The sequence below is a fragment of the Urocampus carinirostris genome, chromosome 1 (genome assembly GCF_059441175.1).
Source record: "Urocampus carinirostris isolate Australia breed hairy pipefish chromosome 1, RoL_Ucar_1.0, whole genome shotgun sequence".
NCBI lineage: Eukaryota > Metazoa > Chordata > Actinopteri > Syngnathiformes > Syngnathidae > Urocampus > Urocampus carinirostris.
Window position 1 is genome coordinate 1,387,864 of NC_142349.1, and position 25,393 is coordinate 1,413,256.

At 40.3% G+C, this 25,393-nt stretch overlaps 2 protein-coding genes across 15 annotated transcripts in view; one reads left to right on the forward strand and one right to left on the reverse strand.

Annotated features, from left to right (window-relative positions):
• LOC148373206 (junction plakoglobin a-like) overlaps positions 1-17,758 on the forward strand; it is a 109,460-nt gene extending 91,702 nt beyond the window's left edge. For 3 of the 5 annotated variants that reach the window (XM_088333105.1, XM_088333078.1, XM_088333149.1), the window contains 2 exons: positions 3,361-3,500; positions 16,627-17,758. In XM_088333105.1, the coding sequence (XP_088189231.1) occupies positions 3,361-3,497 (137 nt within the window). In that variant the 3' untranslated portion in view covers positions 3,498-3,500; positions 16,627-17,758. Of the gene's footprint in view, positions 1-3,360; positions 3,501-4,573; positions 6,800-13,652; positions 14,498-16,626 lie in introns of those variants that run through there. The other 2 variants (XM_088333087.1, XM_088333096.1) reach the window with 2 other exon arrangements.
• The window catches only part of rbfox1 (RNA binding fox-1 homolog 1), a 190,996-nt gene continuing 181,980 nt past the window's right edge, over positions 16,378-25,393 (reverse strand). For 8 of the 10 annotated variants that reach the window (XM_088333310.1, XM_088333514.1, XM_088333259.1 and 5 more), the window contains one exon: positions 16,378-18,043. In XM_088333310.1, the coding sequence (XP_088189436.1) occupies positions 17,807-18,043 (237 nt within the window). In that variant the 3' untranslated portion in view covers positions 16,378-17,806. The remainder of the gene's footprint in view (positions 18,044-25,393) is intronic. The other 2 variants (XM_088334257.1, XR_015850324.1) reach the window with 2 other exon arrangements.

Sequence of the window (25,393 nt, forward strand, 5' to 3'; positions counted from 1 at the left end):
GGCAATGTACAGGAAGCTGTCAAACAACTTGACAACATTGTCATGGCAGTCCGGAAAGACCTGGTGATCCCCACTGATTATTCTGAGGCACAGGTGGAACAATTGGCACATGACAGTGGAGCAATTGCCCATGAGACAAAACCCATCTTTAAGTTTGGTCGACACAGCCAGACTGTACAATAATTCCGGGCACCTGATGCCTGATAAATGTGTCAAGTCAAGTCATATTTATTTGTATAGCCCTAAATCACGAAGAGTCTCAAAGGGCTTCACAGATTATTACACTATATTACACAGACTATTTTTCAGCCGACGAGAAGAGTAGGTTATTCATATGCTATGGAGTAGAAGTGAGTTTTAAGTTAAGATTTAAACATTTCCACTGAGGTTGCAGATCGGATCTCAGGGGGAAGAGCATTCCACAGCACCGGTGCCCGGATGGAGAACGATCTCGAACCAGCAGAACACTTCTTTGCTCTTGGGATAGCCAGAAGACCGGCACTCTCAGATCGTAGGCTTCGGACCAGGACATAGGGGCAAATCAGATCTGAAAGATAAGAGGGAGCAAGTCCATGTATGATTTTATATAATACTAAGAGAACCTTGAAATCACATCTATGGCTAACTTGGGGGGCCAATGCAGGTTAGCCAAAATCGGTGTTATGTGATCGTACTTTTTTGTCCTAGTTAAAAGCCTCGCTGCGGCATTTTGTACCAGCTGAAGAGACTTGATTCTAGACTTCGGGAGACCAGAGACTAGTGCATTACAGTAATCGAGATGGGAGGTAACAAATGCATGAATTATAATTTCCGCATCAGACTGAGACAGTATAGAACGGATTTTAGCAATGTTACAAAGATGGAAGAGCGGTTCTAGTAATTTTCTTTACATGCATTTCAAAGGATAGATTAGGGTCAAATATGACACCTAAATTTTTAACTGAGTCACTCTGTGTGATGTGACATTTGTCAATGTTCACAGCAGTTTTTGAGAATAAGTCACGGCATTCAGATGGACCAATGACTAACATTTCGGTCTTTTCAGAGTTAAGACGCAAGAAATTGAGTGACATCGACTCTTTTATCTCAATGAGGCAGGCCTCCAAGTTTCCACAGTTTAGTGTGGGAGATTCCTCCAACGGAAGATATAGTTGAGTGTCGTCTGCGTAGCAGTGGAAGATGATATTGTACTTGTGAATAATATCACCTAATGGAAGCATGTAAATGCTGAAAAGAAGGGGGCCAAGCACTGAACCCTGCGGAACACACAGGTAACATTAAAGGGCTCAGATGTCATTTCGCCATAATTACCACAGTGCGTCCTATCTGAGAGGTAGGATCTGAACCACGAGAGGACGGTTCCTGAGAGACCAATCCATTTTTCCAACCGTTCTAGTAGGAAATTGTGGTTCACTGTGTCAAAAGCAGCACTAAGATCCGGCAGCAGCAAAAGTGATGAAGCGCCAGAATCCATTGCCAGTAGGAGATCATTTGTTACCTTGATCAGAGCTGTCTCATTAGAGTGGTTAGCCCTGAATCCTGATTGCATAGATTCAAAAAGGTTATTCTCGGATATGAAATCATTCAGCTGCTGTGCTACTACTTTTTCAAGTACTTTAGAAATGAAAAGTAGGTTTGACACAGGTCTATAATTACATAAGATTTCTGGATCAAGGTTGGGTCGTTTCAGTGTGGGTTTAATAACGGCGGACTTAAAAGCTGCTGGAACTACACCTGAGGAGAGTGATATGTTTATAATATTTAGAACTGAAGGTCCAAGGACGCCAAAAAGACTTTTAATAAGTGAACCTGGGAGCGGGTCGAACTGGCAAGTTGTCGGTTTGGCCGCAAATGTGGTTTGCTGTTGCTGAGGATGTCATTTATTCAAAATATTGACAAAACCTATCCATAAACAAAAATAAGTATTTAAATATGTGCATAATAAAGATTAAACCTAAGAAAGGAAAAAATAACGTACAATGACAGTCTCTATTCTCGTATGTTAGAATAATTTTCTTCTTCTACTTGATCGTTCTTCTCACTGTTTTCCTTTTTCTTGGGACCCATTATTATTGGAAAAAAGGCAATAAAACACGACAAATCACAATACATTTTATCTCAAAATCATGCTACCTGATGGGGCAAGGGTAGACAATATGGCCACTCATCTCACTCGTCCACGTGTTCAGCTATGTTCAGGTACCAAACGTTTGTTAAAGTACTGCAAAAAAAAAAAAAAGAAAAGGGGTCAAAAACTTATTTTTTTGCTTTATCACTGTGTATCATAAAACACAAAGGCACTCACTGAAAGCTTGCCATTTATCGTTTATTCATCATGTTGAAGGTTTTTGCCCGCTCCCTGCTGAATAGATATGACATTGTGAGACCTGGACTTAGTGGTCATGGAGAATGACTTCAGTCCTTCCTCCTTTTATCTGCTGCCCCACAACCCAACTCAGGCTAGGTATACAGAAAGGCAAAGTTGAATCAATATGTTCTGTATCAATTCCACATGTAGTTTTGAATAAAAATATGATGAGGAGTGGATTTCTTTCACGATTTTAGTGGTAATTTTGTCTAACTCGGATCATGCAGAAGATAATTTCATTTACTGTTGGAAACCAATTATCAAAGTGTACCATTTACCAAATTATTCAAATTAGTTATATGACTTCATTAACCAAACACAACCTACATTCACCCAAAAATGTATGCGCGTTCGGTTCTTAAGGGAAAAATGAACAGGAAAGCTGACATTTTTACTCGGGGGCAGATTTAATTTCCCTAACAAAAGAACTAGGTGAGCTCCATCGAAGACGGCCAAAGAAGCGACGTTGGAGTCTCTGGGAAGCCTTTTTCTGAAGTCCTTTAGCCTTCTCCTATTGGCCATCTTCTCTCCGCATAAGGAAGCCCAACGTGGGCTTCACAATCTCATAGACGAGTGTGCCGATGTCTGGCTTCCTCAAAACAACACCGGGCTTTTCTGCGACAACAGCGTCTGGGTGTGCTGATTATCTTATCAGCAGTACGTCCCGTTCCTGTAAACAACCTCTTCCACCACTTATGCCTGCCCTGAAGATTCACTGCTTATTGAATAAAGGCACAGTCAGTAAATAACTATAGCATTAAACTCAATAAATGTAACTTGTATTCAATCGTATAAAATCCTTTATAGTCAAATGTATAAAATCCTTCACTATTAAGAGGCACTGTTTTTTGCACCTGCATGAAATAAATTGGACTTTCATTAGGTGCAGTATTACTCAGGTGGATGACACACATCAACTAATAAAGCATAGCAACTTTACAATGGTGACCAGTTTTTCCAGCATAAATAAACCAAATTTCTGTCTGTTTTAGAATTAGATGGCCCTTACCCTCCCTATGGCTACGCTGATCTGCCTCTCGACACCCTGCCGTTAGACCCTGATCGCCATGATTCTTGCATACCTGACATGACCTATGATTCAAGACAGACCTACCCTGAACCACTTTAACAGGTAAATGCTACTGTACCGCTAATAAATGAATAAATGTTAAAGTGAAAGGGGCGGCTAGATTGTCATTCTAAGAAGGTTTACAATATTGCTCTCTTACTATGTGCACCTCTGTAGAAAGGCAGGCCATTCTTTATAATACTTTTATCTGACTGGGCAACACTGTTATTTTTGCACACCAACCAAACTTTATTTGATTAACATTGCTGGTTGATAAAAATGAAGAATATCAATAAGTAAATGCCTCAGGCATCATAAGCCCTATAAATGTGAACAGTATACAGGTCTATACAGGCAAACTGAAATAATGAGTGAAAAAGAATCCATGTGGATGAAAGAGCACTGAAAATGTCAGCACAAGAACAGGTCCTAAATACAATTTCAATCGAGGCTTGGATCTGCCACATCAGACATAATCCCAAGTTAAGGCTGGGCAATAAAACCAAACATACATTGCAACATATCATAGCAGGTTGTTGGAAAGCAGGATAAATACTTGTAGTACAAATCCCAGAAACAGTAACAGCAGAGACCGCCCAAGTAGCTGTTGATAAGAGTTAGGCGAACATCTTTGTGGATTTTCAGATCCAGATGGACTTTTAGTGTATAACTCAAAATGCTTTAAACTTAATGCTTCTTTTGCTAAGTAAGAAGGCCTGATTGTTCTTATGAAAAAACTCAACCTTGAAGTACAGTAACCATCAAAGCATTCTAGTGTTTTAGTGCTTCGACTCATTATTAACACACTATATATATATATATATACCAGTATATATATATATATATATATATATATATATAGTGAAGAAAGTATTTGAACACCCTGCTATTTTGTTATTTCTCCCACTTAGAAATCATGGAGGGGTCTGAAATTTTCATCGTAGGTGCATGTGCACAGTGAGAGAGATAAACTAAAAAGAAAAATCCAGAAATAACAATGGATGATTTTTTAACAATTTATTTGTGTGATATACCTGCAAATAAGTATTTGAACAAATGAGAAAATGTTAATACCTGGTACAGTAGCCTTTCTTTTCTATTACAGAGGTCAAACGTTTCCTGTCGTTTTTCACCAGGTTTTCACACACTGCAAGAGGGATCTTGGCCTACTCCTCCGCACAGATCTTCTCTAGATCAGTCAGGTCTCTGGGCTGTCGCTGAGAAACATGGAGTTTGAGCTCCCTTCAAAAGTTTTGGATTGGGTTCAGGTCTGGGGACTGGCTGGGCCATGCTATAACCTTGATATGCTTCTTATGGAGACACTTCTTGGTTTTCCTGATTGTGTGCTTGAGGGTAAGAAGGTTGTTCCCCAAAATCACCCATTACACGGCCCCCAGTCATCGTCTCTTAAATGCTGTGCACTTGTTCTGTTCCCTGTGGAGAAAAACACCCCCAAAGCAGCCCCATGCTTCACCGTAGGGATGGTGTTCTTCGGATTGTACTCTTCATTCTTTTTCCTCCAATCACGCTGAGTGTAATTATGACCCAAAAGTCCTATTTTGGTCTCATCTGATCACAAAACATTCCTCTATGACTTCTCTGTATCATTCAAATGGGCATATGCAAACCTAAGACGGGCTTTGACATGTGCTGGTTGAAACAGGGGAGCCTTTTGTGGTACCATCTCCTCTGAGGTCATTGGCCAACTCCAGTCATGTAGTTCCGGGCTGATTCCTCACCTTTCTTAGAATCATTGAGAATCCACGATGTGCTACTTGCACGGGGCTCCACTCCGATTAAGATTGACTGTTATGTTTGGCTTCTTCCATTTTCTAATGATTGCTCCAACAGTGGACCTTTTTTCACCAAGCTACTTGGCAGTTGCTCCGTAGCCCTTTCCAGCCTTGTGAAGGTGTACAATTCAATGGTGTCTTTGGACAGCTCTTTGGTCTTCGTCATGTCACAAGTTAAAGTCTTACTGATTGTATGGAGTAGACAGGTGTCTTTATGCAGCTAACGTCCTCAAACAGGTGCATCTGATTCAGGATTATACATTGAGTGCAGGTGGACTTCCAATGGGCAGACTAACAGGTCTTTCAGGGTCAGAATTCTAGATGATACACAGATGTTCCAATACTTATTTGTAGCTGTATCACACAAATAAATTGTTAAAAAATTATGCATTGCAATTTCTGGATTTTTTTTTACAGTTTATCTCTCTCACAGTGGACATGCACCTACGATGATAAATTCAGACCCCTCCATGGTTTCTAAGTAGTGAGAAATAGCCAAATAGCAGGGTGTTCAAATACTTATTTTCTTCACTGCATATAACTTTTGGCAAAGCCATCTGATGTCTCCCATTTAATCATGATAGCTTTTCTGTATATAATTGCCAGTTGATGGTACATCAGATGTACCTGTACATTTCTTTTCATACCGAGAGAAAGAGAGTTACCTGGTAGCAAATACCAATTTAAGACTGATTTAAAAAAAAAGGAATGAAAAATATTAGAAATAATAACACATGTTGATATTCTGATATGTTGAACATGCAAAGACATAGGCAATTAACTACCGTATTTCCTGGACTTCAAGTCGCAGTTTTTTACATAGTTTGGCCTGGGGTACGACTTATACTCCGATGAGACATATCTGTAAAATTATTGACAAATGTTTACCAGGTATATAATTTAACATGTTATTTTCACACTAGAGGGCCCGCTAAGCCTGCGTTGTATCTTATTTTTGGGGCACATGTAATAGAACAGTAAAGCACAGAGAATTTTCACCATGTATAGAAATAACTTAAATAAAATATTTACTTTGGCCAAATGACACCCTCTTTTCTAACAAATCACGACACGAATGTTCAGAAGATTTTGCCAAAGTAAATATTTTCAACTTGATCAAAAGGGAATTATAAAAACAACTGAACAAAAATGGCATTGAATAAAACAATTCGTATTCTGCATATTACAAGCTGTAAACAATTAAATAAGCAGCCAAAAAGCGGAGGTGCTGATGAGTCTGACATAAGCGACGTAGAAGCAAAGACGTTAAGAGGTCGTATTGTTTACCGTAACAGTGACAGCTAGGATGGATTGGAGTTAGTAATTTCAAGAGAAAATTAAAGTTTAGTAAGCATGTTAGCTATGTTGGTGTCATCTGAATAACTCTTAATATATTACGTTGATACTGTAACTAACAGGCATGTCAAGCATGTAACATTCGTACACTGTTCGACCTTTTAGTCCGTTTTTCTCTTTTGTTTGAAATTGCCTTTCAAGATGACATGTGTGGTTTCGGTATTGGGTTTTATCAAATACATTTTCCCCAAAACTATTGTTTATACTTCAGTGTGATTTATGTATGTTTTTTCCTTCTTCGGTGCAACTATATTGGTGTGTCTTATGCAAGTGAATTAAACACTCATAAAAATATGGAAGGGATGCTTTTGGTCTCTCTTTCCCTCTCTTTCTCTCGCACTCTTTCTCTCACTCGCTCTATTTCTCTCTCTCTCCATCCATCTATCTATTTATCTATTTATCTATCTCTCTATCTCTATTTCTATCTCTATCTCTCTATCTTATCTTTTATTGTTCCGGGTTATCGAGTGGCGGGAGTTTTTGTGTTGCTCACGTCGTCGCGACTACGAGATCGATTCATGTTCCTACTATAGCAGAATTCTGGACTGAGATTTTTTTTATCTTGAAAAGTTTTAGGTAAGTATCTCAGACGATTGGCGTAAGGTAAGTGCCGCCCACAATTGTTTTACAGTCGCGCTGCTGCCGATCGCTGGTGAAGGGCAACCCCTCTCGCGGCTGCTAAGACGCTGTTCGGCTTCCGACTGCTCACAAGTGAGTATGGGTTGTTGTAAAGGTTGCTCCCGCTTCCGTAGGCAAGTAGCCCTTCTAGAGGGACGTGTCCGTGAGCTAGAGCAGTTTAAAAGGAAATTGTTAGGTGCCGCGGACACCACTGCTAGCGTGGGTTGTAGCGAACCTGCTAATCCGATTAGCACTAGCCCTAGACGGCATGCTAATGGCGATGAGCAAATTCAGACACATAATAAGTTCAGCCCCCTAGCTAGTCCCACTCCATCCCGGTCTACTGGCTCCCGCACCCTAGTTATAGGTGACTCCATCACCCGTAACATAAAGCTTAGCACCCCAGCCTCAGTTATGTGTACTTCTAGGGCCAGAGCACCCAACATTTAGGCTAATTTGAGGGAGCTGACATGCACCAGGACAGGGCTAGCTACACTGAAATAGTCATTCACGTCAACTCTAATGATACTAAAATGAGGCAATCTGAGATTACAAAGAAAAATATTGCTAGGACCTGTAATCTCGCCAGCAAGATGAGTCGGCATCGAGTAATTGTCTCTGGCCCTTTGCCTGCGAGAAGCAATGATGAGAGGTTTAGCAGACTAGTCTCGCTAAACCGGTGGCTGGCAAGTTTCTGTAGTCAGCAGGGATTTAGGTATGTGGATAACTGGCCTGCTTTCTGGGGCCGACTGGACCTGCTGAGGAGAGACGGCCTTCACCCTAACTGGGAAGGTGCTCTCACTCTTTCTAAAAATATAGATTACTGTTTAAGCCTTCCATGACAGGGTGCACTATTGCAGGCCAGGTCACAGGTGATCAGTGAACCTGTAACCACGGGTGTGGAATCTGTAATGCTAGAGCCAACTAGCGCTATGCTAGATTCATGCAATTCACATTGTTTTTGTAGTTTAGAGTGTTCCATTGCCTGCGCCACACACCCTGATCTGTACTCTTCTATAGCATCTTCTTCTGTGCTTCTTCCCTCTGATTCTCCCTTGTTAGGTGAGGAGGGAGAAGAAATAACATTATTTTCTACCACTAGTCATCCTGCTACTCCAGCTGTCAACAATATTCCTGTGTTATGGAATTCGGGCCGCATCTGCCGTCATGCCAGGCACAGGACCCGGGACTGGCAGTATAATCCTGTGGAGGTCACCACTAAGGTTGCCATTAAGGTTCAAAACTCGGGAAAGGGTTCAGCTCAGTCCACAGTGCTGAAGCTTGGCCTTCTGAATATTAGATCACTAGCCTCCAAAGCTTTACTTTTCAATGACCTCATTAAAGAACACAATCTTAACCTTATTGGCCTTTTGTGAGACCTGGTTAAACCAAATGAGTTTGTAGTGTTAAATGAGGCTTCTCCCCCTAACTTTGTGAGCTCGCACTTGGCACAACCATGCAAAAAAGGTGGAGGCGTTGCTCTTATATCGTAAGATAAGTTGAAATTTACTCCTGGTACCCCTACTGTTTTAAAACGTTTGAAGTACTTGTTATGAGGTCCTTAATGTCAACACCAATTTATGTAGTTGTTGTGTATCGCCCACCTGGACCATACTCAATTTTTTTGGATGAATTTTCGGAACTGTTAACAGACTTTGTAACTTATGCGGACAATGTTGTAATTATTGGTGATTTTAATGTTCACATAAACTCCCCATCAAATTCACTTGCAATTGATTTTAAGTCACTGATTGATTCATTTGGTTTCAATCAAATAGTGATGTGCCCACTCATAAAGATGGGAACATTAGATCTTGTTCTGACCCGTGGCATAGTAGCCTCAAATGTTACAGTGTTACCGTATCCTAATGCCATCTCTGATCACTATCTTGTTAAGAGTGAGGTGCTATTTAATGTTTACTTTGATAAGGAAAATTTAGGCTTTAGCAGTCGCAATATCCGCCCTACAACGGCATTAGCTTTGAAAGAACTATTACCTATGGTAACTGCAGCCTTCCCTTTGTACACTGGGTCGGTTGACTCACTTACAAACAGCTTTAATACTGCTTTGGTTAATATTCTTGGTTCTGGGGCGCCCCTAAGGCATAAATTTCGACCTAAGAAGCATACACCTTGGTTTACTGAAAAAACCAGGTCACTCAAACAAGGTTGCAGAAAATTTGTACGGAAATGGCGCACTACAAAGCTGGAGGTCTTCCGACTGGCCTGGTGTGACAGCTTGCTGAAATATAAAGTAGCTCTTGCGTCAGCTAAAGTATCGTTTTTCTCTGAGATTATTGTTAAACATAAGAATAATCCGAAATTTTTGTTTGACACAATGGCAAAACTTACCAGACAACTTAACCAGAATAGTGCTACTTATTCTGCTAATGACATTATGGAATTTTTTAATGAAAAGATTCCACTAATCAGGAATGAAATTTTAAAAGAACGCTCTGTAACCTCCTCCTATCTCAAAGATGTGTTAGGTAAGGACTGTCTCGGCGGTTGTTAAGAAACATTCTCCAGTTTCAATGATTTGTCCCTTGATAGTCTAACACAGATCAGTAGGGCCAAACAAACTACTTGCCTGCTTGATCCGTTTCCAGCTTCACTGGTGAAGGATCTGTTTGGGATCTTAGGACCATCAGTTTTAAATATTAGTAATATATCGCTATCCTCGGGTATTGTTCCTGTAGCCTTCAAGTCTGCCGTCATTAAACCCATGCTTAAGCGACCTAACCTTGACCCAGCAAGCCTAGGTAATTATAGGTCAGTGTCAAATCTGCTATTTTTCGCAAAATTACTTGAAAAGGTCGCTGGACAGCATTTAAATGACTTCATGTCAGAATATAACCTCTTTGAAACTGTCTAGTCAGCATATAGGGCAAATCACTCTACTGAGACAGCCCTGGATAAAGTGACCAATGATCTCCTTTTAGCAATAGATTGCCTCATCAATGTTACTGCTGCTGGATCTCAGTGCTGCTTTGGATACTGTTGACAACAACATATTACTTGTTCGTTTAGAACGCATTGGTATCTCAGGAACTGTACTCTCATGGTTTAGGTCCTACCTGTCAGACAGGATGCAATGTGTTAACTATGGCAATCTGACCTCTAAACACTCTGATGTCCACTGTGGCGTTCCACAGGGCTCTGTACTTGGCCCCCTTCTTTTTAGTATTTATATGATCCCGCTTGGTGACATTATCCGGAAGTATAATATTAGTTTCCATTGCATGCAGATGGTGCTCAACTGTATGTGCCACTGGAGACAACTGGACAGTTAAGTTGTAGAAATCTGGAGGCTTGCCTTACTGAGATTCAAAGATGGATGTCACTTAATTTTTTGCGCCTTAACCCAGAAAAAACTGAAATGTTGATTATTGGTCCAGCTCACTATCGTGAGTTGTTTTCAAAAACTACCCTGAACCTAAAAAAATGGAATATCACCCAGAGTGAATTGGTCAAAAATCTAGGTGTTATATTTGATCCTAATCTGTCATTTCAGTCACACGTGAAAAATATTACTAGAATAGCTTTCTACCACCTCCGTAATATTGCGAAGATTCGTCCAATGCTGACTCAATCAGATGCGGAAATTGTAATTCATGCGTTTATTACTTCTCACTTCGATAACTGTAATATATTGCTTTCTGGCCTCCCGATGTCTCGCATCAAAAGTTTGCAGCTGGTTCAGAATGCGTTAGCTAGACTCTTGACTAAGACAAAGAAGTTTGAGCATAGTACTCCTGTATTGGCCAATTTGCACTGGCTCCCAGTCCACTTAAGATGTGACTTTAAGGTTTTCTTACTAACATACAAATGTTTGCATGGACATGCGCCCTCTTATCTCTCAGATTTGGTTTCCCCCTATGTTCCTGCACGGAGCCTCTGCTCTGAAAATGCAGGTCTACTTGTGACTCCAAGAGCCAAGAAGAAGTCTGCAGGCTTGAGAGCGTTCTCCATCCTGGCCCCGGTGCTGTGAAATGCTTTGCCTCCGGAGATAAGATCTGTAACCTCAGTGGAAGTTTTTAAATCTAGACTTAAGACACACTTCTATTCAATAGATTATGATTGATGCCCACCTCATATTTTTCTTTTCCTGTCTTATTCCGACTGCCTGGCTGGCGGTGATATGAGGGAGAAGGACTGTCAGATGCAGAGGTTTTAACTCATGCGTTTATTACTTCTCGGCTTGATTACTGTAATGTATTGCTTTCTGGTCTCCCGATGTCTAGCATCAAAAGTTTGCAGCTGGTTCAGAATGCAGCAGCTAGACTTTTGACTATGACCAAAAAGTTTGAGCATATTACTCCTGTATTGGCCAACTTGCACTGGCTCCCAGTCCACTTAAGATGTGACTTTTAAGGTTCTCTTTACATACATATAAATGTTTGCATGGACTTGCACCCTCTTATCTCTCTGATTTGATTTCCCCCTTTGTTCCGGCACGGAGTCTGCATTCGTAAAATGACGGTCTACTTGTGACCCCGAGAGCCAAGATGTCTGCAGGCTTGAGAGCATTCTCCATCCGGGCCCTGGTGCTATGGAATGCCCTGCCTCCGGAGATAAGATCTGCAACCTCAAGTTTTTAAATCAAGGCTTAAGACACTCTTCTATTCCAAAGCTTATGATTGATGCTCACCTCATATTTTGTCCTGTCTTTTTCCGACTGCCTGTCTGGTGGTGATACGAAGGAGAAGGACGATTTGAAATGAGTCAGCAGACCAGTGTTTGACCTGGTGCATGTGAACCCCTGCATGGACCAGCTGGCAGAGATGGGAAGCTGCATCGTGGCCATCATAGACTTTCTGGACTAGTTTACAGTCTGGGGGCGTCGCTGCTGTCATGCACTTTCCGGACAAATTTTCAACATGTCACCTAGTGTTTACTATGTTTGTGTACTGTAATGCTAAATGTAATTCACCCTGGTCATCCTGGTAGGGGGATACCACTAGTGAGGTCCCTTCTCAAGGTTTCTCTTTTTCCTCACGCTGAGGTTTTGAGTTGTTCCTTGCCCGCATGTTGGTTTAAGATCAGGTAATTGTGTAATTGTAATCCTGTGCAGTCCTTTGAGACATTTTTATGATTAAGGGCTATATAAATAAATTTGACTTGACTTAACTTGTTGTCTTGTTTTTTCTGGACAAGACATATGATAATAGTAACAGTAAACATTGTCAAACTGCAGTTGTAGTATATGTTCCATTCCCAAAATATAGCTTGATAAATATTGGATCATGTAGAGTACCAAGGACAGAGAGAAATACTAGAGAAAGTATGGAAGGTAAAAGTAACAGTGATACCGGAACTATTAGAAAGTATTAGAAGACAGAAAGTTGGCAGCTGTGCGTTTTTGTGCGAAATATTAACATACTTAGAACTAACTAGATTTAGCGCGGCACTAGCAGGCCCGTGGAATACATGGCACATGTCTTAAGCTTGACCTTGTGAGACCAGAAAATAAACAAGAATTTGGCAGCCACAAAAGAGTCTAACATAACCTTTGAATTAATCCCAGTTTTTGGGGTCGCTTTTAGCCAATATAAGGAAGCTTTTTATCACTTTTAAACAAGCCTTATTTTCAAAGCAAATATATATTTTTCAACAAGGGCACAGCAAATCCTGAGAAAAATAAGTTTCATCCATTTTTTAACCCAAACTGTTTTACATATTAAATTTACTAAAACTGTCAAAATTAAAAATGGGAATTCTTTAAGTAGAACTATAACAAATGTTATTTTCTATACTGTATGTTGCAATAGCAAAAAACATACCAACTCAAACACACATAAACAGATACTCATTCTTTTATTTATTCTTTGTAATCACAACTTTGTTTTCACTAGTGGTTGTGGGATTTTATATACAGAATAGAATCTTGATGTTTATAGTATGGGGCAGCACGGCGGAGCAGTGGTTAGCGCGTGTGCGGCGCAGTTCTGAGGTCATGAGATCAAACCTGCTGTGCCGAGTTGGCATGTTCTACCTGTGCTTGCGTGGGTTTCCTCTGGGCACTCCGGTTTCCTCCCACATTCCAAAAACATGCATTTCTGGTAAATTGGCCGGTCCAAATTGTCCCTAGTTGTGAATGACCAAGCAAATTGTCTGTCCCTGTGTGCCCTGCGACTGGCTGGAATCCAGTTCAGGGTGTCCCCTGCCCACTGCCCGAAGATAGCTGGGATGGGCTCCAGCACCCCCGCGACCTTACAGAGGATAAGCGGTGCGGATAATGGATGGATGTTTATAGCATCACTAAAGAAAAGACATATAATTAAAGTAATTGACTTCATTTACATAGGTGAAGTTGTCTGACTGGGACAGAAATCCGATTTAGGGGGTGGGGCAAACATGCAAATAGACATATTTTATCACGTTTAACATTTGACATTAGTTAAGGGATGATTTCATGTCACTCACTATCACTCTCGCCGCCATCAAGGACGCCATCTGGACCTCCAGAAACCTGCTGGTATGGAGGTGCAGGCAGACCCCCCCCGTGGCTGTGCTCCAAATGGCTGCAGATACCATACAATCTGCGAGCGGCGGGCCTAGGACGCAGCCATAAAGAAGACTCGTCTGTACCCACCCGGAGGGGGGAGCCGGAGCTACGCTGTGGGAGTCCCTGCAGCAACGGCCTGGGTTGTGGAACCCAGAAGGGAGAGGACCCACGCAGAAGGGAAAGGACCCACACAGAGGACTGGAAGAATGCTGCTTGGGAGGGTGGGATGGCAGAGCTATGCCCTTGCACAATAGTATTGCCTTTTACACGCTGGTTAACTACTGTTAAAAGAAAATAACTCTGAAATTGTTTAATTGATGTTGGAAATGTCAGGAAAAAATGTTAAAACGTCATATCGTCACGTCATATTGTCAAATATAAAAAAATTGTGAATATGCTTGATGGCTGTTTTGCTGCTGTTGGTGTCAGTGGATTTGTTCAGACCGAGGACAATCGACTTTGGCCTGGACGGATCTATTGACAATAACAAAGATGTTATATAATGAAATTGTGAATATGTTTGATTTTCGAGAAGGTTTGTTCAAACCTCACTTTGTGTTTGCTGTTAAAAACGTAATATTGGAATATAATATTGTGAATGTGCTTAATTGCTGTTGAGATTGTCATGATTGTTTTCTGTTTTTAGTGTCAATAAATTTGTTCAAACCAAAAAAAAAACTATCATCAATAAAGTACTGTGCTTGTTTCCTCTTTGCACCAAAATTGTGCGGCATGGGTGGATAGAACTGTGACATTTTTGCTGTGGTGCAGAAAATACAATGGAAATGTCCTGGAAGAATAACCAATACTAATGTGTCTTTTTCTAGTAAGTAAATTGTATCATTCGTTTCTGTACGCACTTTTCTGTGCAACAGCAAAACAAGCTTATGTTCACAAATAAACAGCTGGTTTGAATGCATATACATGTATGATCATTTGGAAAATGAAAGGACTAACTCAGGCATGTCAAACATACGACTCACTTGCCGGATCTTGCCTCTTTGACGATTTAATGCGGCCTGCCATAAACTTGAGTATGTCAAAAAAGAAGTGAATCCCTATGTCAATACTATCATAATGTATAATGTTTTAAAAATAATTGCAAGCCAAATGCTCTCTCTGGCCTCCAGAAGGCAATTAATGAGTAAACGTGCTGACCCCTAGCATGCAGACTGAATGAGTTGGTACCAGGAAAAATAAATTCTAAACAAGGTGTGTCTCTCCAAATAAATTTGGGTTTTGAAGCCTCACCCCGAGTCGTAAGCGACAACTGGTTTTAGGTTATTTTTTACTTTTTACACACCAGTATGACAATTAGGGCAAAAATATATTTGAATAGTTCCCAGTTGATTTTTGAGTTGGTTCAGGTGTAAAAATGCCTTCACCCAACTGTTAAGATAAGCCAGTTTAGTCAATGCCAAACATAGAAATACTTTCCCCCATTGTTTGTGAATAAATGTGTTTAATAATAATAATATGTAGGGTAAGTCACTAATTTTGGCTGAATGATAATCACAACCACTACTTGCGAAATGTAAATAAGCTTCAACCAACTTATTTTCCCTTACTGATCATGAAAAAATGTTTACATAATTTCAACCTTGATAGACATTTAATGGGGCATTTAATCATAGAGTTGTGAGAGTTTTTTGTATGAGATCTCCTTCTCCGTGCCTTGTGCATAATGTGGTCCAAAAACATTATTTTAGTGTGGTCTCTAGAGAGGGTTTGTACACCTTCATCATGGCCAAATTCAAGCACTTTCAAAGCCAATTTTTCAGTACATTTAAAAGGAAGAAATCAAGCGCCGATCAAAAGAATGTTTTTGTGTTTGTTGGCTTTATGACAAAAAGAAATCGCTTTTTTAGTGCTAGCACATATTTTGTTCCTATATCTATGATGTACGATGTTTTATGTGTCAATGGACTGCTATAGACTGACATGAATTCTGCCGTTGTGCTTCAACAATGCACATGCTCCTAGGCTATGTCACACTTGTTTACAAACAGGGAAAAGGCTCTAAAGGTGTTGGGTAATAATTGAGTTCAATACAGAGGCCCAAAAAAAAAGAAAGTACTGTGTGTATAAGCAGAAATAATGAGCCAAATCTGTACTCATTTTAATGATATTGATTGCTCCAAAGCAGAGTGCACTCAATCTTTCAATCTTAGAGATTGCTGATCTTTTGCTTTTTGTTTTACTTATTTTAATGTACGTGTACATGTTTTGTGTGTTTTTCCAGATATCTGTGTCTAAATTGGTTAAAATAGAATTCGAAATAGTAATTTTTGGCATTTTATCATTCATTTATAGCAATAAAGAGTTTTTGATTTATATTTTATTGCTTTACATTTTAAGGGATTTTCTGTTGTTCAACTTTAAATCTGTTCAGTGTGTAACATTGGTCTACATGTCATGTGTTTTTCGTCCCCTGCAAAACACATGGAATTACTTGATACAAAATAATTTGGGGCATACGAAAAAAAAAGGAGCCTTTTTGGAGCCAACCAAGCTGAAAGAGCCACTTCTTGAAAAAGGGACCTTTTCCATGATTAGTATAAACACTTCCTCTTGGAGGTAACAGTAGGGGGCAGTAACGCTTCAAATGAAAACTCGATCATTTCCACACACTTAAAAAAAAATCTTTATTTAAAAGCGTGTTTTATAGAGTCGGACTGCCAGGAATCAGGCAATGGAAATAATTTTAAGCATATTTATGAACTTCACCCGGAATTTTAAGCACTTTCTTGACATTGAAAACACAACATTAAAATTCCAGCATTTTGAGGGATTTCAAGCACCTGTCTTCACCCTTGTGATTGCTCTTTGCATATGAGTCTTTATTTTCTTTTAATGCGCTGCACGGTGTAGACGAATTGCAACTTTATATAACAGTTCTTTTTCATCCTTTCAGGAACATAAAGCACAGACTACCAGAAACGGAGGATTAACAAATCAAACAGAAAAAAGAAGATTGGGATGAATCAGTGGAGGGGTGAAGAAAGCTTTGAAGGTCGTAAAGATGAGAAAAGATAAAAACATCTTCAAAGGTGGAAAATATCCCATTTGACAGTCTAAAACTCTAAGGAAACAGTTTATCGGAAGTGTTTGTTGCTAGTGTGAATAACACTTGTTATTTAGCTATGATGTACTACAGTTAGGTAAAAGTGTGCTGTTACACGGGTACATATAAAAGCAATCACAAGAAAAATACTTTCAGTGACTCTCAGTGGCACAATTATAGGAGGTGGGGTACAGGAGAGAGTTGGAAGAGAGCTATTCAGCAAATCTCAAAAAAAAAGAAGAAGAAGAAAATTCTCCCTTTCTTCAAAAAGTAACAATAGCATTGACTCACACATTCTGACAGAGAGACTAGCTAAGTCCAAATGTGGTCTAGTATACTTTTTTGACTAATTTATGAATTTGATGATAAATGATCTCTTTTTCATATTTTCAGACAACTACCCCACTGTCATTTAGATGTCTCCTGTGTATTTGAACTGTTCACAATCCCCAGTGTCCCAATGTGGTTGTTGTATGATATTATGATGTGTCGACATTGACAATTGTTTCTCCTTTGCTTTCTGAAGAATACACTTACAGGAAAGTTGAAAGTTTTGGACAGATTTTTTAAACAGTTAGTACAAAAACGACCAATTAATGCCTACTTGTCCTTAAATAGCTCACCGGATGTCCAAAATAAGGCAAACTCTAAATCCAACTTTGACTGAAAGGTTTTTAGCACCTGAACTAGCATAAGAGGAAAGATTGACCTGAAAAGAGTGTTGAATTGATTTAACCTGCAATTTAATGTGCATTAAAGATGTAGGCTGCAACCTGTTACATAATGAACAACATTCTGTGCTTCTTGTATATATATTTTGTGGTTTTGAAAAGCCTGTTACGTTTTTTTTAGGGGGGTTGCAAAAATGCACGAGAAGAAATATGTGTTAAAAAAGCACAACTACAAATTGCTCTGGGCTTTTGACAGAATTGTAGAGTACTTTTTTTTTTAAATTCAATTAAACCTCTCTCTCTTTTTTTTACCTTAATGTACATGTATTTATTCAGGTTGCATGGAACACCATTTTTTGTCAGGAACCCTCTCGGGGTGGTGCTGAAGCAAAGTGGAGAAACACTGATGAGCAAAACAAATGGTAATCTTTTATTCGGGCAGGGTTTTGTATATGGAAGTCAGGTAGTGACCCAACAGCCGTGGTCCAAGATGCAGGCAAGGGGTCGGTGTTCCAGTAAATCCAAACAGCAAGGGTGACAGTCCAAAATGTCAGGTGATACTCGTCATCCAAACGGTCGAAGAAGAGTTCGGTACCCTAGATTGTGACATATAAGACAACAAATTAGCATGTAATGGAGTGGACAGAATGTTTCAATAGTGACCAGGGAGGATCTTGATAGGAGATAAATCAGGACAAGTGACCACAGCTGTGAGGAGAAAAATTTAACCAAGAAGTGAGTGACCAAATGAGGTAAGGTTGGGAGAAGAGAGAAAGATATAGACAGGGATCCTACAGAGACACAGGAACCAGAGTGCAGCAACGTGTTAATTCTCCAATTGTCTCCTCTTAAATCATTTGCTGTAATTTGTACTTGTTCACATTGCTGAGTAGTGCCTGAAATATATATATATATATATATATATATATATATATATATATATACATATGTGTGTGTATATATACATATGTGTATATATGTGTATAGAAAAATACTTTATACATCCCCGTAGGAAAATTCACACTTCCAGCAGTATCCTTGTGTTGAAAATAAAACAATAAGGGAAAGGGAATATAATACATAAATACCCAATGTAACGTGTTGATATAGAGCAGGGGTCTCAAACTCAAATGACCTCGGGGCCACTGGAGGCAGATCCTGGATGAGCATCAGGATTCCACAAGAAAAGTGCTGATAAAACATTCCAATGTTCTCAAATACCTTTTTTCATTTATCACAAAATAATAAGTAAAAAATAAACGAAAATGATCATACAGCAGATACAGACGATTATTAAACCTTAAACTTTCTGAACATGAATATAACATTAAACCTGAACTGTTCTAAATAAGGCTTCTCTTGCCTACTTCTTGCTGCTAGAGACCTGGCAGCGCTTCTTCTCACATAGCCGAGCCACATTTGGCTTGAGGGAGGAAGCAGTGGAGACCCTCAGTAGGGCTTGAAGGTGCTCGTCAGTAAGTCTGGACCTTAACTCATTGAAGTTCAAGGTGAAGAAGAGCTTCTCACACAAGTATGTGCTTCTAAAAAGGTACATGGTCCGCTTGAACACTCGGGAAAGTTCAGGAAAGCTGGGTGTCAACTCTCTCAAAAATTGCCCAAGCTTGTCTGCTTCTCCACTCACCTCCCTGAACCTAGCTTTGAGTGCAGAGTTGCACTGCAAGTCAATGACATGACATGTTAGGGCGCCCCTGTGCTCAACAAAGAAATATTGCACTTCGCACTTTTCCTGAAATTGTCTGTGCTCATCACCGACCTTTCTCTCCACTGCAGGCTTTGAAAAAGACATGTTTGGGGCTCTGTAATATGTTTTTTCCACTTCAACCGCAGTCAGTCTTGGGTTTAAATTCGCGGGTTTAACTCTGCGCATGCGCCTCAGCAAAATGTGGCTACTTTCTGTATTGGTCCGGAGCTGTGACAGCAGGAGCTGTCATGCTCTCAAACACAGAGAAAAAGACAGGAAAGCCCGCGCCGTTTATTATTAACCACGCGTTTTCTGAGCGATTCACTCGTACAGTGTGAGCTGTAGCCTTTGCCGCGACTGAAAAAAATCGCACAGTCTATACCCGGCTTTACTGTTAAGTTTGAGTTTGACCGGGGCACCGGACAGTCCGGCTGATGTCCCGCCCACCAGACCCATATACTTAACCGTGATTGGTTCATTCAGCTCCGCACACAACAAGTGTCATTCATATCACTTTTGCGGGCTGCACTAACATTAATAACTTTCATATTAAGACGGACCGCAAATTATCGTCCTGGGGGCCGCAGTTGGCCCGGGGGCCGCAAGTCTGAGACCCCTGATATAGAGTATTTAAATAGTGCTACATAAAATACACACTGTACTAAAAATAGGGTAATATGCAAATGTATGGGTGTGGTTTGATGTGGGCTTTTACTCCCCCGGGTGGAGTTAAGGAGCCTCATGGCATGAGGAAGAAATGATCTCCTCAGTCTGTCCGTGGAACAAGACTGTGACAACAGTCTGTCACTGAAGGTGCTCTTCCGTTTGGAGATGATGCTGTGTAGTGGATGTGATGAATTGTCCATGATTGACCGCAGCTTTTTCAGTGCCCGTCTCTCAGCTACAGTTGTCAGGCTGTCCAGCTCTGTGCCCACAACAGAGCCCGCTTTCCTCACCAGGTTTATTAGGACGAGAGGCATCCTTCTTCTTGGCGCTGCCTCCCCAACACGCTGCCACATAGAAGAGGGCGCTTGCCACAACAGTCTCATAGAACATTTGCAGGAGCTTTTTGCAGATGTTGTAGGACGCCAGCCTTCTGAGGAAGTACAGTCGGCTTTGACCTTTCCTGCATAGAACTTCTGTGTTGGCAGTCCAGTCCAGTTAATTGTCCAGCTGCAGACCCAGGTATTTGTAAGTCTGGACAAATTCTACACATTCTCCTTCTATAGTTAAAGGAACAGGATGAGTTCTAGTTCTCCTGAAGTCCACCACCATCTCCCTGGTCTTGGTGGTGTTCAGGTGCAGGTGGTTAGCGTCGCTCTATTGGACAAAGTCCTGAATCAATTTCCTTTACGCCTCCTCCAGCCCACTTCTGATACATCCCACGATAGCAGTGTTATCAGCAAACTTCTGCACGTGGCAAGACTCAGAGTTGTACTGAAAGTCCGACGCATACAGGGTGAATAGGAACGGCGATAGCTCGGTCCCCTGCGGCGATCCTGTGCTGCTGACCACAGTGTCCGATGTACAGCCCCCCTGTTTCACATACTGGGGTCTGTTTGTCAGGTAGTCCGTAATCCATGCAACAAGGTGTGAGCTTACCCCCATCTCTGTCAGTTTACCACTAAGTAGCAGAGACTGTATGGTGTTGAAGGCACTAGAGAAGTCTTAAAAATGTAATCCTCACAGCACCCTTGCCCCTGTCCAGGTGAGAGAGGGATCGGTGTAGCATGTAGACTATAGCATCCAATATATGTACACATATACACAGTGTTCATTTTACCTCTGAAAAGTGATGGGTCCCCGGGACTCGCATGCTCAAAAATCTATGGGTCCCAACAGAGATCTATGGGTCCCCAAAATTTAGTGTTATCGAGGTTGAAATTGTAAATCTGCGACAAACATATAATATAAATCTATATATTCATTCAGTTTTAATCATCACAGTTTATTGGTAATACAAATCAGTTATCACTTCAAGATTTTTCAGTTCACAACAATATTTTACATTTTACAAAATAATATTCCTGAAATAATTATATTAATCTATATTTTGTTTATTTTCTTTCATCGAATCGTTGGCTTCAACACACTAGTTTTCCTTGCCTCCGCGATCTTCCCAAGAATTTATCTGCCGCTTTTTCCTGCCGGAATTATTGCCGTTGTAATCACTTTCTGCATTATGTTTCGACTTATTACTGACACTGAAGAAATTACCAATTTTGTGTTGATTTTCACCTAATACTGTTTTTTTGGAGGCATACTCATACCTGTCAACCTCCACGGCTCCATGCACTTACAAACTGTCATATTTTCCCTTACAAAATACAAAAGAATCTTACACCATATTTTTTTTCAAACGTGTTTATGTAGTTTAACATGTTATATTGTTCATGTGTTTCCTTATATTATATACTGTTAATGAACATTTTTTTGTGAGACACTGAGTTACTTGACATGAATGAGATTTATTATTGAAATAAGCTTACAGAATAGCATGGACGTTCTCTGTAGAAGGAAAAAATACATGCAAATATAATTAAGTAGAATAATACAATTTTTTATTCAAATTATTATTTCATTTTCTGCATTAAATTATTGTTGGTAATATCCTGATTAAAGGGATAACCACAAGCCTGTCTTTTTTTTAAATTTTGTCCTTTTATACTTCCTTTTTTTCTTAACTTATTTATGCAACGTCATAATTCGTAATATAATGCATCAAAGCAAGTGAGCCGTTTGAGAGCCGGCTGTCTTTAATGAGTTGAGCCGAAAAAGCCGGTTCTCTAAAAAGAGACGGACTTCCACCACAACAATGACGTAATCTTGTTTTCCGAGATCGGCGAGCAGACGAAAACTCGAACCGTGAGACCAAAACAACAATGGCGTATCTGCCCGACGAAAGGTTGAGTGCGGTAAATCTTTGTTAAAAAAAAGTATCGGGTAATAATGACAATTTTGTGTCAAAAAAGTTGCGTCCCGGGACGTACGTTGATTTGACACAATGCGTCCCCAGCAAAAACGATGCGTGTAGGACGCAAGGACGCGAGCAAACGAGAACATTGATTATACACCACATATACATATGTTCCATGTATATATATCTTACACACACGCACGCACTTACACTTCCAGCTAGCTGGAACTTCAGTCTCACTGACTTTTTATTTTGATTATTATAATTGTTCTAGTTATACTATGTTGTTTAATTTAGATTATGTTACAAAGGACAAATTTTATGTGTTGCGTGTCTGCATGAGGGTAAGGGAAAACTATGTACAGTGGAACCTCGGTTTTCGAACGCCTCTCAGTTCAAACAAATCGGTTCTCGACCAAAAATTTTGAGCAATTCTTGATTCAATTTTCGTTCAAAAAATCGGAGTTCGAATGCCGGTATGCTTGGGTGCGATGCTGAGCGGCGTATGGGTGTAGATTGTGTAGATTGCCCCCACCCCTCGTGAAGAACTGTTATGACGTGCGCACGCACTTCTTTTTGCTTTCGCTTTTAACATCGGTGAACGGAGTGTTTTAGCCCCTAATTATGCCTCCGAAGAAGGTCGGTGCAAGCAGCAAAGTTGCTACAGGTGAAAAAAGAAGAGTAGTGCGTACAACTATTGCATTTAAGAAATAAATAATAGCAAAATGAAGAAGGTGTGCGAGTTTCCCTTTTTTCAAGGGAATAGAGCATGGCTTCTGCAGACCACCACAAAGGTAAGAAATCCTATTCATAATTCTTTTCTTTATCCTTTAACCGCTCACCACTTTTTGTGGAGACCTGGGTGCTAAATGACGTATAAACGACCTTATTTTTTTATTTTTACACGTTCATGTTAGCGAACGCCAGCTGGTGACTGGGTCATCAGCTGGCGTAATCTTTCGTACGGAAGATTACGCTAACGCGAACGTACGATTAGCCTGGGTTAGCTTCATGTTTACGTTCATTGTAAACATTTAGGGTGTTGGAACGGATTAAAACGATTTTACATTACTTTTAATGGGAAAAACGATTTTCAGTGATCGAACAAATCGGTTTTCGAACAGGGTTCTGGAACGGATTATGGTCGAGAACCGAGGTTCCACTGTATATGGATAGGTTTGATGCCACTGAACATTTTGTGTGGTTGGAAGTCACAACATACTGTGATAAGAAAGTTAATTAATACTGCTCCTTTGTGGCCATACCCAAACCCTTAATTTGCTTGTAAATTATTATTAATCCCACAATGTAAGTGTAAAAATTGATTTGACGTCAATACGATGGAACCTGACAATCACAACTAGACTCAGTTATCCCTAAATAATTTGGGGTTGTTACGAGGTAGGCAACTTGCAGATCGAAAAGAAGAAAATATTACAGCATGTGAATGTGATGAATAGTTAATGTTATATTTTTCCACCGCCTCATAAAAAAGATAAAATGGATGAATTCTTAAGCATCATTCATATATAAAATATATTCCTTTTTAAAAAAACTTCTATTATATTGTAATATGTATCCATTATATTGTTAACTAACTTACCATTACCAATCTCTTAAAAAAAAATCTTTCCCTCTTTAATGTAGAGTTTGTTGTGATGTGAGGCTGTTGAAAAAGGGGTCGTGTCAATTATTTTCTGAAGCACATACTTAATGGAAAAAAACAGAGTGACAAGTACAATGTTTTGTACATGTAAAAATACATGTTGAAACTCAAAACTCTACCCATTAATCGCAACAAGTGTTTTTTTCCAAGTAAAATTTAATTTTCAGAAAAAAAATCATTTTTAACTTCCATGTGCTTTTTACGACATTTGTTTTTGCACTTCAATATCAATACAAAGTCTTACAAAAGTGAAATGTTCAGCGTCCGAACGGCTATCTTTGTGTTCAATAAAACAATAAGATCTATCAGTCGCCCACAACTAAATCCGTTCCGTCCCCTTCCCCCTCATTGAATGAAATGTTAAAATGTTAAATTTGACTGAACATAGAAACAAACTACAAATCCTCATCCATTTAATGTGATTATTGTTGTTGTTGCTATTTATTTATTCTGAATATGCATCACAGGCAGTGCAAGGCCTCCTGATAATTGTCAAAAAATTGGGGGAAATAAAAAAATTAAGAAGATACATAAACCACAAAACGAAGTAATGGAAAACAAATAACATATTCAGAAAGGAGTAAGAAGAAGCATTGTTTACCAGCTCTCACCCCTCTACAGAAACAAAACAGATATAAATATAAGTACATATATACACCGACATACATGCATACAAATAAATAGAAATTCAGGATTGTTTTCCTGTTAGGCATTTCTGCCTGACGTGCCTCCTCCGGTGCCTTTGGAATTCTCGTGTCCTGAACACTCGGGCCTGACTGGGTCCTCAGCTGGGGACCACCGGTCATTGATGTTTCGCTCCTTTAACCCCAGGACATCTGCCGGTGGCGGAGTGATGGCTGGGAAGTCTCCTTGGCAACTCCACTGATGCCCTAGGACCTAGGTGTTGCTTGAAGGCCCCCAGCTCCTGTCATTGCTCCACAGCCACAGCCAGAAGCTGCCCTTTTCCGCCTCTTCTGACAGCTCTAATTTTGCTCTCCGGTTGCTAGCTCCCGTGCATCCAAGGTCTCTGAGCAGGCAGGAGGTTGATGAGCCTGTCCACAGGTCGCGTCACGAAAAAGGCCTGCCCTTGTTCCCTTCCCATGTTGTCCAGATTACCTGTCTGCTCTGGGAAACCACTTTGATGGTATGGCGTTCCTGCTCAGACCTCATTCACTTCCGTCACCACCATCTTTCTTCTCCCGCCTGTAAGCCTTTGACCAGAAGAGGGGCACGTCGCTCCAACCGAGACCTGCTTGCCCTACTTGGACCCTGCTGAAAATTTTGTTTTTTTGTGTTTAACCTGCCGATTGCCTGGTCAACCTCTTCTTGTGCCTTCCACCTCCTTCCTGAACTTTGGTGCCCGCTGATCTAATAAAATGGTCGGAGGACTCTCTCAAATCTATAACCATCCAGTCCTTCTCCTTCCTGTATCCAAGGCTAATGGAATTATTCCATCAGCGGCAGTTGGAGTATGTTCCAAATGGATAGGCCCAAGTCTAAGAGGAATCTTGGCAGCCCCAGCCACTTCCTAATACAAGAGTTTGCCAGCCTGTTCAGCTTGCTTGCCAGTGAGGAGGGGACTTCACTCACCTTCAGAGGCCACATCACCTATAGTATGTGCTGGTAACACCATACTTTGTATTTGCCTGGGAGCTGGCTCT